A 15,748-nucleotide genomic window follows, 5' to 3' on the forward strand; every position below is an offset into this window, starting at 1 on the left:
TCCCACCCCTCTTATGGGGACCATTTTTGGGAGGCATACTGCTTGCTACAAAACTGAGGTACTCCTCCTATGGGAGGGGGTTATATAGGGAGGGGACTTCCTGTTTGAGATTGCCAGTGTCCATCACCTGAAGGTACTCCATATAACCCACATAGTAATGAATATGCCGCTCTGTGTCCCGTGATGTACTCCAAGAAAAGGATTTTACAGGTAAGCTGTATTTAAAAATCCCTTTATTCTTCATATGTCTGGGCTATGGGGAAGAGTGGCAAGACGGAAGCCTTTTCCTACAAAGAAAAACATCCAGGCCCGGCTAAAAAAAAATGTTATTGCACATTATTGGTTGATGGAAATCTGCTTTTTCACTGAGGAAAATTCCCTTGCAAAGTGAACCGAATTTTTGCCTTTAGTAAATCAACCCCATAGTCTGTTTCTGTTGACCAGTCTAAAAAATAAAACGCAAATTTACTGTAAATTTTATGACAATAAAACAAAATAATTAAAGCGGAGTTCCACCCAGGAAAACAACATTTTGGCCAAAAGTCCTAAAAAAAATAAATAAAAAAAAAGTGGAAAAAAAAAAAATTTATACTCACCCGAAATACCTGTTGCTATGCAGAAGTTCGTAATCTGCCTCTTCGGCACCGCGGCATGTTTTCTTCTTCTTCTCCTAGTGAATGGGGCGCGCTGCTTTCTGGGAACTGTGTGTGTTCTCAGAGAGTTTCCCCTAGTGTGAATGGCGGCGCGGGACCTGCATCAGTCGTGCGATCGGCATCGGGGGGCCATCAGCGCGGGCACGTAGGACAAGTTAAGTGTCCTTATTAAATGTCAGCAGTTACACTGTTAGTAGCTGCTGACTTTAAAAAAAAAAAAAATTGCGGGTGGAATCCCGCTTTAAATGCAAAGTTTCCCTTCCTGTGACAGTGGGTGTGGTTTCTCCTCCCCACACCTGCTTTGCCCACACAGCTCGTCATTCATTCACAGATTCCTGTGAATGAATAAACTACAAGTCCCGCTTTCCACTGCAGCGGACAGACTTGTAGTTTCAGTGGGCTGCAGGGGCACTGATGAGCACTCTCCTAGTCCACTGGCTTCCAAACAGGGTACAGGCTGAAAGCTGGAGGACATGTCTGCTGGAGCCCACATTGCACATGGATGCATTGATTTCCAGGCTCCTGAAGGAAAAAATAATAAATGTACCCTTTTTCTGCAAAAATATGTGCATTTATTCTGTAAATGTGAACTTTTACTTTAAGTAAGTCCCTACGGAGCCTCTGGAATCATATGCTCAGACTGTATACAGGGCCTCAGCACCTGTCCTTTAATACTAGATGATTTCTTAGAGTGTTTGGAGGATATCCATCAGATTTTAGGGGGGCTGGACTAGGGCCAGTGGGAGTAGAAAATGTCCTAGCAACCAATAGGGAGTAAACAAAATTGTATCTTTGGTGTCCTTGGGAGTACTAGTGTCCCATCATTGGTGTCAATGAAAAGAATTGTGCCCCATCTTTGGTGTCAATCAATGGAACAGTGCCCCAAAGGCTGGATAGAGGCAAGCAAAGAACCGCATCTGGCCCCATGGCCAAAGTTTGGAGACCGCTGCATCTATTGCATCACGATTACTGCCCATGGTTTTCATCAAAAAATTCAAGCAGTCAGAAGAACTCTTATCTGCTCTAAAAAAAAAAGGACACTCCCTGCATGTAGCAAAGTCTGAACACAGCGGACAACAACAGTATTTATTTAGAACAGTAAATACTAAATCTTGCATTTCCTAGACCTTTTCGTTAATATCATGTGACACAAAAAATTGGAAGTACTGTACCACTATTTTATTCTTTAGGGTTGTTTTCAGAAAATATATGTTTGGGGGGTTTTATGTAATCTTCACCTTTTGATCAGTCTTGGTAACAGCCTGTTACTTGACTGCTGTTTCAGGTAATAAAGTGGACTATCCCATAATTTTTTTAATAATCTTAAAAAAATATAAATTCCGCGCTCGGTTCAAATAGCCAAAAAAAAAGGAGAATATTAACAGCCACTTAAACTGTGATACCAGTCAATGAAATATATTTAAAGCGGAGGTTCACCCTTATAATGCATTTTTTTCCCTTAGATTCCTGCTCATTTAGTCTAGGGAAATTGGCTATTTGTTTTAAAATTCGAGCATTACTTACCGTTGTAGAGGGCGATCTTCTCCGCCACTTCCGGGTATGGGTCTTCGGGACTGGGCGTTCCTTCTTGATTGACAGTCTTCCGACAGGTCTTTCGAAAGGCTTCCGACGGTCGCATCCATCGCGTCACGATTTTCCGAAAGTAGCCGAACGTCGGTGCGCAGGCGCAGTATAGAGCCGCACCGACGTTCGGCTTCTTTCGGCTACTCGTGACGCGATGGATGCGACCGTCGGAAGCCTGTCGGAAGACTGTCAATCAAGAAGGAACGCCCAGTCCCGAAGACCCATACCCGGAAGTGGCGGAGAAGATCGCCCTCTACAACGGTAAGTAATGCTCGGATTTTAAAACAAATGGCCGATTCCCCTAGACTAAATGAGCAGGAATCTAAGGGTATCTAAGGTTAAAAACATTTTTATGGGAGAACCCCCTCTTTAAGCGGCGTGCAAAATTAACAGCAATGCAAAGGATATCATATTTTACATTGAAATCCAACCAAATATGGAATAAAGTGCAAATGTGACTGTGCAAATAAATATTGGTCTTAACAAAATGTGAAAAACACCAGCCAAGCCCCTGAAGACATCTTTTGATGACGTAATGTGTCAGGAAGTGGCCTACGAGTGACGACATCTTGAGTATCATATGAGCCCATATTGGCAATATACATGCTGTTTTTTTCTGTTGAAAGGTAATTGGCCCGGATTCAGCTAGGTTTGCGCATTTATTACGGAGGTGCAGGGCAACGATTTTGCCCTGCGCCCCCACAATTTTTTTGCGCTACCCTCGATTCACGGAGCAGAAGCTCCGTAAATTGCGCGGGCGCGCTGGCAAAATGCCCGGCGCAAGCTCGCGCAATTTAAATGATCCCGTAGGGGGCGGGAATCATTTAAATTAGGCGCGTTCCCGCGCCGATCGTAGAGCGCATGCTCCGTCGGGAAACTTTCCCGACATGCATTGCGGCAAATGACGTCGCAAGGACGTCATTTGCTTCAAAGTGAACGTGAATGGCGTCCAGCGCCATTCGCGAATCACTTACGCAAAGTACGTAAAATTCTAATTTCGCGACGCGGGAACGACGGGTATACGTAACATTGGCTGCCCCTGCTAATAGCAGTGGCAGCCTTACGCAAAAACCGCCGTACGGAAACGACGTAAATTGCGTACGCAGGGCTCGCGCAACGTTTCGAATCGGTGTTGGTATGCAATTTGCATACTATACGCTGAGCACAACGGGAACGCCACCTAGCGGCCATCGCAAGAATGCAGCCTAATATATGCGGGCATAAGAGCCTTATGCCGCGCAGATCTTAGGCTGCAGTCGGCGTAACGAGGTTCCTGAATCAGGAGCACTCGTTACGCCGGGGCAAGTAAGCAATTGCGCTGTGTAACCTACGGTTACACAGGCGCAATTGCTTCTTGAATCCACCCCATTTTTTTTAATAAAATTCTTTAATAATTTGATGGGCGTAAGTTTCCTTTTCCTAACCGTTTTGGGTCACCTCATTGGACTGGTAATTGATGGCTGCTCTCCTGGATGTCTTGCTGTTTTTGCCTGTGTGACCATTATAATCTATGGTCCTGCATATCAGGTAGGAGGCTTGTTTGTGAGGGTGCTATTAGCGATGGATCCCCTTACCTAAACTCATAGGCAAGGAGCACTTTCATGATGGATTAACTTCCCTTATGGACTTTTTATTGATTATGGACTGATTTTGCTATGTTTTTCACATTTTGTGAAGACCAATATTTATTTGCACAGTCACATTTGCACTTTTTTTTCCATATTTGGTTGGGTTTCAATGTAACATATGATATCCTTTGCACTTCAGTTAGTTTTGAGCGCCGTTTTATATATATTTTGCTCTATAATTAATCCTCATTGGATGTATATTAACATGCTAGGCCAGGTGGCAAAAGAGACATAAACGTAGGTAAATGGCTTTTCTGTGGGTCTTGAAGTCATAGGGGCACAGTTATTGCTATTAGGGCACTCTGGCCTTAAAGGAAGCCTTGATTGGTCACCCAGGCTGGACTTCAGACATGTCTGCCTTTAATCATTTCCATTATTAGTTTACAAAAGAAATATAACATTGTTAAGTAATTCTTTATGGGCTGCTTCTTATAACAAACTCTCTTCTGATTTTTACTTGTCAGCTTCCAGAGACCTTTATTAGTTCTTGTAGACAGGAACATAGACCTCGCTACCACTCTTCATCACACATGGACATACCAGGCACTGGTCCATGATGTCCTGGTAAGCATTTACACTTAACATCCTACACTTTGTAAGTAGTGCTTATAGGATGCATAATTTTGAATAAAAACAGCAAATTAATGGTCTGGCTTAAAACAATGCACATTAAGACGTGTATGGGAATAAATTACTTTATAAAAATTAATCTTATCTTAAGATGCCTATTGCATATTAAAAATCTTAAGCCTATTAATTATTGCAGATTGAAAAACCCAATTTAGTCAGACACCTTATTTTATGTTTTTATAATTTGTAGTTTTGGATTTTTTGTAATTTGCTTTTTCCATAGATTTCCAGTTTCTTTTGGTAAGGAATTGTTGACAGTGTGACTGATTTGTTATGAATTTATGGGATCTGTCATTTAGCTTCTATGGGGCAGATCCACAGACAGAGTACGCCGGCGTATCTACTGATACGCCGGCGTACTTTCAAATTTCCTGCGTCGTATCTTTAGTTTGAATCCTCAAACCAAGATACGACGGCATCTGGCTTCGATCCGACAGGCGTACGGCTTCGTACGCCTTCGGATCGCAGATGCAATACTTTGGCGTCCGATGGGTGGAGTTTGCGTCGTTTTCCGCATCGGGTATGCAAATGAGCTTTTTCCGATGATCCACGAACGTACGCGGCCATCGCATTCTCTTACGTCGTCTCTAGTCGGCTTTTTGCGGCGTATAGTTAAAGCTGCTATTTTGTGGCGTATAGATAGACTTGCCATGTTAAAGTATGGCCGTCGTTCCCGCGTCGAGATTTGAATTTTAATTTTTTTTTGCTAAGTCGTCCGTGAATAGGGATGGACGTAAGTCACGTCTAAGTTAAAAAAAATGACGTCGTTGCAACGTCATTTCGCGCAAAGCACGGCGGGAAATTTCTAAACGGAGCATGCGCAGTTCAATCGGCGCGGGGACGCGCTTCATTTAAATGAATCACGCCCCCTACCCGCCGATTTGAATTGCGCCGCCAGAAATACACTACGCCGCCGTAACTTACGGCGCGAATTCTTCCTGGATTCGAGTTAGAGCCAGGTAAGATACGGCGGCGTAGCGTATCTCTGATACGCTGCGCCTGTCCATTTCTATGTGGATCTGGCCCCATGTTTTTAGTTACCGCACATAAGGAAATAAGAATAAAAAAAAAAAATACAATGATGTTCTTTTGCCTTTAATGTGCCAGATCAGCTACAGTATACAATATGTGTAGTTTAAAACTGTATAGGTTCTGTTATGTCATTTTATAATGTTATGCATGTTTTATTCTATGCATGTCTCATAGTAGTAATTAGTAATTTTTTTAAATTGTAAACTCTTTGTGTTGCATAAAGAGTACATCAGCAGCTGGAGGTGCTTTTTATTACCCTTTAGGGAATCCTTTTTTTTTTTTTTGCATGATTCTCCCAAAGTCATTGCTTCGGGTCATGGGAATTGGGTAGAATTGGGAAACATATGTATACTCTTTGCCCTTTTTACTTGAACCCCCTTAAAGCTGCATTAAAGCGGGAGTGAACCCCCTTAAAGCTGCATTAAAGCGGGAGTTCACCCAAAAATCAACTTTCTGCAGTTAGATCCAGCATACTGCTGACATCTGCAGTATGCTGGTCTTTTATTTTTATTTTGGTACTTATCGTTTTAGCAGTATTTCTTCTATGGCTCCGAGCGGGGAATCCTTCGGGGAATGGGCGTTTCCGAAGGCAAGCAAGTTGATTGACAGCCTTCGATAGCGCGTCACGGCTTCCGAAAACACCTGAGGTGACACTTGGCTGTTTACGGCGCCTGCGCCTGCCGTGTAGAGCTGACTGCGCAGGCGGCGTAAATTGCCGAGTGTCACTCGTGTATTTTCGGAAGCCGTGACGCGCTATCGAAGGCTGTCAATCAACTTGCTTGTCTTGAAGGGAACGCCTATACCAGGAAGTAATCCCCGCTCGGAGCCATAGAAGAATTACTGCTAAAACGATAAGTACCAAAATAAAATAAAGACCAGCATACTGCAGATGTCAGCAGTATGCTGGATCTAACTGCAGAAAGTTGATTTTTGGCTGAACTCCCGCTTTAAGTGCTGATCTGTTTGAAGTGTAATATTGTTACACAAAGACAAATGGTCCTATAATCTATTGCACCGCTTTCCCAATACCAATCTTTATAAATAACCGTCTATCTATGGGAATTTTAAGGTGGTAGTTTACACATATAGGGCCAAATCTTCAAAGTAGATACGCAGGCGGAACTGCTGTTCAGCCTGCGTATCCCTGTGGCTATCTTTGGAAACGATCCTCAGAAGGATTTTTCCAAAGATAGTCAGAAGATCCGACATCTGTAATAGACTTACACTGTCGGATCTTAGGATGCAGTACCGCATCCGCCGCTGGGGGCATTTCGAGTCGAAATGCCGCTTTGCGTATGCAAATGAGTACTTAGGCAGATCCACAAAGCTTTTTAGCTTTGTGTTTTCTGCGTAAGTTACGTTTTGCATACGTAAAATTAGGGATACTTTTACAAGGCCTAAAGACCTTGTAAAAACAAACCTTTTTTTCGATCGCCGCGTTTTTTTTAAAATTTCGAATTTTTTTTCCCGGCGCGTAATTTTTTTTTTACCCGACGCAACTTTATTGTCCCGTCGCGATCCACAAAGCCCGGCGTAAAGTACGTTTGCGCGATGCACGTCGGGAAAAATGACGTCACACGCATGCGCCGAACGTCCGGCGCGGGAGCGCGCCTCATTTGAATAGGAATCGCCCCCTCGAGCAGACGACCGCTTTGCGACGGAGGCACTTAGGTTACACGGCGTGCAATTTCTAGGTAAGTGCTTTGTGGATCGGACACTTAGGTAGAAATTTAACGCCTGTGTAACTTAACTGCTGAAAGTTAAGTTAGGCAGCTTTTTTGAGAATTTGGCCCATAGAACATACACTTGTTAATATTCTATTCATTTTATTCCAATAGTTAAAAAATTCATGAGTTTAAAATACATATACAACCCCAATTCCAAGAAAATAGAAAACATCATATGTTTATATTATTGCAAAGTGGAAAACTGTTCTGTGATCAGGCGAATCAAAATTTGACATTCTTTTTCGCAACCAATTTTGTCCTGAAAAAAAAACTATAATCCACCTGAATACACTAAGTACAGGAGGTCCCCAGGTTACAAACAAGACAGGGACTGTAGGCTTGTTCTTAAAGCGGGATTCCACCTGCAATTTTTTATTTTATTTAAAAGTCAGCAGCTACTAAAAGTGTAGCTGCTGACTTTTAATAAGGACACCTACCTGTCCTAGTCGCCCGCGATGTCGGTCCCCCGCTGGCAATCGCGCGGTCCTGGCGCCTCTATTCTTACTAAGGGAAACAGGTAGTGAAGCCTTACAGCTTCACTGCCCATTTCCTACTGCGCATGCGTGACTTGTACATCGCTTTGTGAATGGGTGGCTGCCTCCTGGGATACACACAGTTCCCAGAAGGCAGCGCGGCTCATTCACAAGAAGACACGGCGACGTAGGACGAGCCAGAAGATCCACCGCGGTGGAATAAGAGGCAGAAGAGCTACTTCCGCATAGCAACTGCCCTTTCAGGTGAGTATAAAAAATAAAAAATAAATCTATTTTTTTTTTTTATTTATTTTAAGATTGTTGAGGGGGGGGGGGGTGGGGGGTAAGGGTTGAACTCCACTTTAAGTTGAATCTGTTTGTAAGTTGGAACAGGTACATTTTGTAAGTGTAGCTCCAACCAAAAAATCTATTTTTAAGCTTTTTGGATAATATAGGGAAGGGTTATCACCCCGGTAACATTTGTTTTGCTGTCTGTACCCCTGTTCATAGGATTTCACCTCACTTTCTGTCCCAATGATAATTGGATTTTGAAACTGTTGGGTTTTTAGTGAAACAAGGATTGGTGATAAAGCATCAGTGGAGAGGAGACACCTTTTTCCCATATTAACTCCTACAAGAGAGAATTTCCCTTCCTATGGGGTAGATTTTCTCTCACTTCCTGTTGTCTTCCTCTATTTGTAAGTCCGGTGTTTGTATGTAGGGGACCGCCTGTAGTTGCAATGATATGAACAGTTTTACCAACACGTGTCAAAGTTGCAAAGACTGTGTTCAGGCATTGGGATTTGTTTTACCCTCATCTTGAGGGGGTTAATATACATATCCAGAAATATTGCCTAATAAAAAGCTATTTTTCCTTTCACATTTGCCCGGGAAAACCACACCCTTAAACCCTACATTTTTCTCTTTAGGCTTGGTTCACACTACTGCGATATGATTTTCAATTTATGTAGTGCAACTTGGATGCAATTTTGATAAGGTCTGCATTTTCTATGGGGCGACTGGAATCGCTCAAAAGTAGTACAGGAGCCTTTTCCAAAATCACACTGTGCTGAGTTACTTTGATGTGAACAGGCACCATTGAAAATGTGATTTCTGTTGTCATTTGATTGTGGGACTTAAGTCGCATCTGAAATCGCAATAATGTGAATGGACCCATGGATCATTTTTTTCTGATGATATAAGTGCTGTCTTGTATACTGGTCATGTGGTGTGGTACTGGCAAAGACACAATGCATTTTGTGGATTCCTAGGCCCACTTCACCAGATGTCTGTAAACGCATATTAAACCGTACATTGTGGAGAAGCACAAAAGTGCTTTGAAGTGTAGGGTCAATATAAATTGTTAGTATCCTTCTTTGAAAAGTTGGGGAATCAACTTCAGTAAAGGGTGGGAAAAAATGATCGGATTGTCTAAATCAGACATTTGGTTGAGACCCTCCTCCTGCAAGGGAGGAGAAATGGTATATCACTTGCACTTGTAGCGATAGAGGTAGTCACTGTGCTCACCTTGGAGAGTTGCTGGGTAGTTTCATTTAAAGTGATTGTAAAGTCAGTTTTTTTCATTAAAACATGTTATACTTACCTGCTCTGTTGCAAAGGATTTGTACAGAGCAGACCCGATCCTCCTCTTCTCTGGTCCCTCATCTGCTCTCCTGGCACCTCCCTGCTGTTGAGTGCCCCCACAGCAAGCAGCTTATTATGGGGGTACCAGAGCCGAGCCACAGCTCCCTGTGTCCATTCAGACATGGAGCCGTGGCCTGACCCCGCCCCCTTTTCTCTCTTCATTGGCTTACTGACTTTTATTGACAGCAGCAGGAGCCAATGGCACCGTGCCTTTGTCTCTGCCAATGAGGAGGGGAGTTCTCAAGCAGCCGAGACAATCCTACAACCTCGCTGGATTTAGATGGGGCTCAGGTAAGTATGAGGGGGGCTGCTCCACACAGAAGGCTTTTTTTCTTCATGCATAGAATGCATTAAGATAAAAAAAACCTTCTGCCTTTACAATCAGCTTAAGGATTTTTTACATTATACAGGCACAGGAACACATGTTATTATAGTACAGATTGGATAAGACAATTTAGTAGGTTAACAACCACTTTAACTGTTCATATTCTGTGTGCGCATTGGATTCTATTATTAAGAGGGACAAAATACTGTATTTATCGGCGTATACTGCGCACTTTTTTGCCCTGAATTCAGGGCAAAATCGTGGGTGCGTGATATACGCCGATACCCGCTTCCCGCGCCGAGTTTGAACTACTGCGCCGGCATATACCGAGCGCAGTACACTCGTGTATAGTCGGGCAGGCTCGGCTCCTCTCGCAGTCACTTCCTGGACGTATAGGACGTGACCGCGAGAGGAGACGAGCCTGCCCGACTATACATGAGTGTACTGCGCTCGATATATGCCGGCGCAGTAGTTCAAACTCAGCGCGGGAAGCGGAGATCGAGCGGGGAGGACACCGCAGAAGGACGCCGGACCCGACGAGGACACCACCGAAGCCGCAGACGGACGCCGCGCAAGACACCAAAACTGTAAGTACTAAAATCTTTTTTTTTTCACAGGAATGCGGGTCCACTTTAGGGGTGAGCGCTATACGCCGGAGCGCGCAATACCCCGATAAATACGGTACACAAACATAAAATATCCTTAATGTAGGTACTAACTTATAGAAAATGTTTCCTATTAGTTATATTGTAAGTTCACATTAGTCAGGTTTTAGGGCTTAGGATGTAATATATAGCAGGAATATTCAAAATGCTTAAAGAAATCTGTTGCGAAACGGCCACCCACGTGGTAACACGGTAACATTTTGCTAAAATGATTAGTTATCTGCTGAAGAGACTGTGATACACAATCATAGGCGTGTCTTACAGAAAATTCTTATCTCTGATCTGGGAATGAAATGTGATGTCAAATTTGAAATTCAATGTTGAACATTTAGATTCCAATTCATGTACTCTTTTGTCTGAGTTCTGTTTACTACATAGGAAGGAACCCAAGGGACAGCAGCAGTTTAAATCATTAGTCGGCTTATTTATGTCTGGCCATCCAGAGTCTCTGCTTTCATCTTGTAAGCCGTCATGCAGATGCTGACTGTTGAAAGAAACACCTTGACTTTTGTTTAAAAGTATCCTAATGACGGTGTTTCTTTTAAATACATCTATTATACTTACAGTTACCGCCTGTGGTGAATGGAGTCTTCACTCTCTTCCAGAATTACTGGTGGCGCTAAGATCTTCAGCATCTGATGCTTTTTGGATTGTCAAATGCCTGTGTCTGCCAACTATTCTACCCACATCCCATACCCCTGTCCTCTACATCACTAGTGGGTCCCCTCAGGCAAGTGTTAAATGCATAAGATCCTTGTGACGCCTGTACCTCTAGAAGAGAGCGATGATTTTATTCAGGCAGTAGCAGTTAAAAATATAATACATGTGTTCTAAATAAGAAGGATTTTTTGTACCCGTAAAATTATTTTCTCTGTCGTCCATGGATGGACACGGCTCCTTAAAGTGGAGGTTCACCCTATAAAAAAATTCTAACACTGCATCCAGCCCAGTTGTGCATATAAAATGACACTGACCTTTTTTTTTTCTTTTACGTAGATAGCGTTTACCCGTGGAATTCACCGCGGCCGCGGGATTCCCTACCCGGAAGCCGCGGTGAATTCCACGGGTAAACGCTATCTACGGAAAAGAAAAAAAAAGGTCAGTGTCATTTTATATGCACAACTGGGCTGGATGCAGTGTTAGACATTTTTATAGGGTGAACCTCCACTTTAAATCTTGACAAGTGTTCCTCTCCTGTGAACAGGGAACATAACCCACTTGTCAAGATTTAAGGAGCTGTGTCCGTCCATGGACGATAAGAGAAAGATGGGTTTGTTAGAATAAAGGTACCCTAATGCCAGTGTCATTTTAAAGGATACGTTCACCTTCAAAAAAATAAATAATGCAAATTTTTTTTTTTTTGCAAGTAAAAAAATTGCATTTACGATTTGATTTTTGTAGGAGCCTGGAAAACATTGCACCAGCAAACAGCAGATCACTGGTGCCATGCAGGTCTTTTACAGACTGTCATTGTAATCTGTATACCCGTACATCGTACAAGCAGGCAGTTTCACACTGACAGGAAGAATCAATGAACTACCAGAGCTCTCAACAGCGTTCTGTGGTAGTTCATTGAGAACTACAAGCTGACAGTTGCAAAGGATGCAGAATTCTGTGAATGAATGACGTGGTTGTGTGGGCAGAGCCCTACACAGCCGTGCTCGTTTCAAAAAGAGATAGCTGGTAATTCACCATACTGCAGTCACACCAGGTGCTCGGATCCCCGAGCGGCTACAGGAACTGGAAAATTTTATATGTTCCACCCTAAGAATGGGTGGAACATGTAACGTGTTCCCAAATGTGAACTTATCCTTTTAATGTTGGTATGCACCTAAAGAAATGAACATTGCAACACTGCTAATCGATGATACTGCAAAGTTTACTCATCTCATCCAGTTTTGGAGGTAAGATTTATAATGATTTTGCCATTACTTTTAGAAGATTTTTTTATGATAAGTTAGTGAAGCTGGATGACACCTGGTCTATCCTTTGAGGTGATTAACCTCCTCCCACCCGGCCACTATACATAAACGGCCGGGTGGGCCTTTCATCGTTCTGAGTGGACTCTCAGGAACATCCATCAGAACGAGTGCCCACTTTGCATTGCAGGACACAGCCAAGACGGGATCGGGATATGGGCGCTGTGATTGGCCCTCCCGTTCACGTGACGGCTGTGTCCAATCACAGCCTTCACCGTGTAAACAGACACACATGTTTATGTGACAGTTCTCCTTGCGGAGCTCAGGAATCTGTGACAGCTCTCTGTCTATGGATGATTTTACACACAGAGCTGTTACAGACCCCCCAAACACAAGCACACACAGTACACCAATCACCACTGTCCCTGCCCCCATACACATGTGTCACAGTGCCCCCATAAACATCTGTACCAGTGCACAAAACATCTGCCTGTCCCCATCACATCTGTACCAGTGCGCAAAACATCTGCCCCCATCACATCTGTACCAGTGCACAAAACATCTGTCCCCATCACATCTGTACCAGTGCACAAAACATCTGTCCCCATCACATCTGTACCAGTGCACAAAACATCTGTCCCCATCACATCTGTACCAGTGCACAAAACTGCTACAATAGTGCACCATTGTGACATCATTATCTGTCAGTGTCTGCTGGGGGTTGTTCAACATCTGTCGGTGTACCAGTGTCTCACCAATAAATAAATAAAACATTTAAAGCACCCCGTGTTCGCGTGCAAAAGCGAACAAACACGTTGGTCCCATACGTATACATAATCTTAATCCTCCTGTCAAGCCACAGTTACCCTGGGGGGCTTGCAGTGTCCTCCTCTGGATCACAATGGCTGTAGTTTGTAAGAGGCTAACCTAATGACTATACATATCTCACTTTTTCGTTTTCTTTCTAATAGCGGATGTTGACTGTTCATCAGGCTCTGCTCCCTGCTTTCTTTACCCAGCACAGGATTTGTTTTGTAAGTTGGCAGCCCAGCAGAAAGAAATTCCGTTTGTAAGCCCCCTCCCCCAATGCTGGTACCTTCAATTGCACTGGAGATGCATCCCAACACCAGGCACTGGTGCGCTTGTATCGTGTTTTGGGTCGTCTTCTCCCAGTCCCACATTTAGAGTATATTCCCCCTGAATTAATGTGAGCTTAGTTCTGTTCTAATAAGACACATTTCCTGTCTGTTTCTTTATTTCCCAGGCTTGGCTCTTTTAACTATTATTTTTTCATATTGTGAGACCAACAGACTCTCTATCAGTACAGCTGTTTTCTAGGTGTGACTTTTTATATCATTATACATTTGCATGAAGTATCAATATATTGTAGTTTTTATGTGTTGTGTTTTGTTAGTACCCCGCAGGGATTATAGCTGTAGTCACACATCTCCCACTAGGGGTCGCCATCTGTCTTGTCTTGAACTGAACAAACTGCAGAACCACACTGAAAAATAATGACATGATAATTGTAACCTTTTGCAGGATGCTGTGGCAAGAGTATACGGAGTATATTATCATTTTTTAGGAATTGTATGGGAACAGCAAGGGTAGGATATCAAATACTGCCTTTAGGGATGTGGTAATGGTGAAGCTGATACTGACAAATGATTCTAATGCTCTCAGATTTATGTTGTAAGACAAATGATTTATGATTGAACTGTAAGATTTTGTTCTTGTGAGCAGTCTTTAATGGCTTAAATTGCTTGCTTTTGCTGTGTGTTTGTTGCATTGCAGATATTATTATACAGCCCCCACTATTGTAGTTGTTGGCAACATATAAGTCATTAAGGCCACACAGGCTTCATCTTGTATTAGAGCAATGTGTACAGCTTTACAGTTCGTTTTTAGCAGCTTTGTTGAAGGCTTTACAGCAGAATTTGACAAGTTTCAGTAGTCCCGAAGTTTATTGCGGACCTGCTGCTGCGTGCTGGCAATTTGTTGCACTCTTGTTAAGATCTAATTTTAATAGAGCCAAAGGTTAGAAAAAAATAATTTGTATTGATTTACTGTACATACGGTGAAGACTGTATATGCATTGCCTATAAATGTACAAGTAAATGTATTTACTTTAACAGTAGAACTTCAGTCACACGGCTAAATGCTACATTTAAAACAAATTACATGCATAGAAGTGAAGCAAAGAATTATGGGCACCATGATTTATGAAAAAATAACATTTATCCTAATTGATAACCATTCTTTTATACATCTGGTCTCCATGGCTTGACTTTACACACTTAATAGGCCAGTTACACACGAGGTGGACTCCGTCACTACGGAGTCCGCCTGCTCCCGCCAGCTCAGGGGAGATCAGTCCGCAGATCTCCGCTGAGCTGGCAGATGACAAGCTCTTCTCTGCTCACTGAGCGGGGAGGGGCTTGTGCAGCGCCGCTGATTCCTATGGAGCGATCTGATGAAAACGGACAGCATGTCTGTTTTCATCAGATCTCACCCGATCCGATCCGCCATGGATGGATATGGACGTATCGTATCGCCATACGTCTGATTTTGGCAGATCGGATCGGGTCGGATGTCAGCGGACATGTCTCCGCTGACATCCGACGCTCCATAGGACTGCATGGAGCGGCCGTTCAGGTCCGCCGTCAAAACTGACAGGCGGACCTGAAGGGTCGGTCCGTGTGAATGAGGCCATATTGATAATTCTTTACTTTTTCTCTAAAATTATGTGATCACAGTCACCTAAACCCAGCATATCCTTATCCACCTTTTTATTCTACACTTCTTTATTTCTTCTCTTTTACCTCCTTTTTATGTTTTAATTTTTTATTTATTTTGGTAATTGTTCCCAATATATTTTAATTGTATGTTTATTGTTATTTTATATAACATATCTGTATTAGGGCTCTTTCCCACAGATGTGTCCGTGTACTGACTCCACTTTGCTCAGCAGGGATCACTCCATTGATCTCTGCTGAGCAGCCGGATGACAGGTCTGTCTTGGCACACTGTGCAGGGACCGACCTGTCAGAGCGCCCTCTATGGGGGATCGGATGAAAACAGACCGCTTGTCCAATTTCATCCGATCCGCCAGACGGATGGAAAATAGGGTTTCAATCCGTCTGAATTTAGCAGGTTGGATGTCAGCGGACATGTCACCGCTGACATCCATCGCTCCATAGACCTGCATGAAGCGTCCATTAAGGTCCACCTAAAAAACTGACAGGTGGACCTGAACGGTCCGTCTGTGTGAAAGGGGCCACCCTGTTTATGTATTCTTTCTTAATCTTCTTAATAAAAAAATATTGTAACCTAAAAAAAATATGTGCGCAGTAGCCAGGAGGGTGACATCTGCATTCATTGTTAAAATTCTGCAGCTTCTTGTGTCACCTTCCCACTCACTGACTAATTAAATAATATTGTGATACTGCTGAGGTCCTGCTTGTGCTA

General features: G+C 43.1%; 1 protein-coding gene across 2 annotated transcripts in view; it reads left to right on the forward strand.

Moving 5' to 3' along the window:
• The window catches only part of SCFD1 (sec1 family domain containing 1), a 183,273-nt gene that overhangs the window by 46,020 nt on the left and 121,505 nt on the right, over positions 1–15,748 (forward strand). For both annotated transcript variants that reach the window (XM_040332180.1, XM_040332181.1), the window contains exon 10: positions 4,330–4,429. In XM_040332180.1, coding sequence (XP_040188114.1) covers positions 4,330–4,429 — 100 coding nt within the window. The remainder of the gene's footprint in view (positions 1–4,329; positions 4,430–15,748) is intronic.

The sequence above is a fragment of the Rana temporaria genome, chromosome 13 (genome assembly GCF_905171775.1).
Source record: "Rana temporaria chromosome 13, aRanTem1.1, whole genome shotgun sequence".
In the NCBI taxonomy this organism is placed as follows: domain Eukaryota; kingdom Metazoa; phylum Chordata; class Amphibia; order Anura; family Ranidae; genus Rana; species Rana temporaria.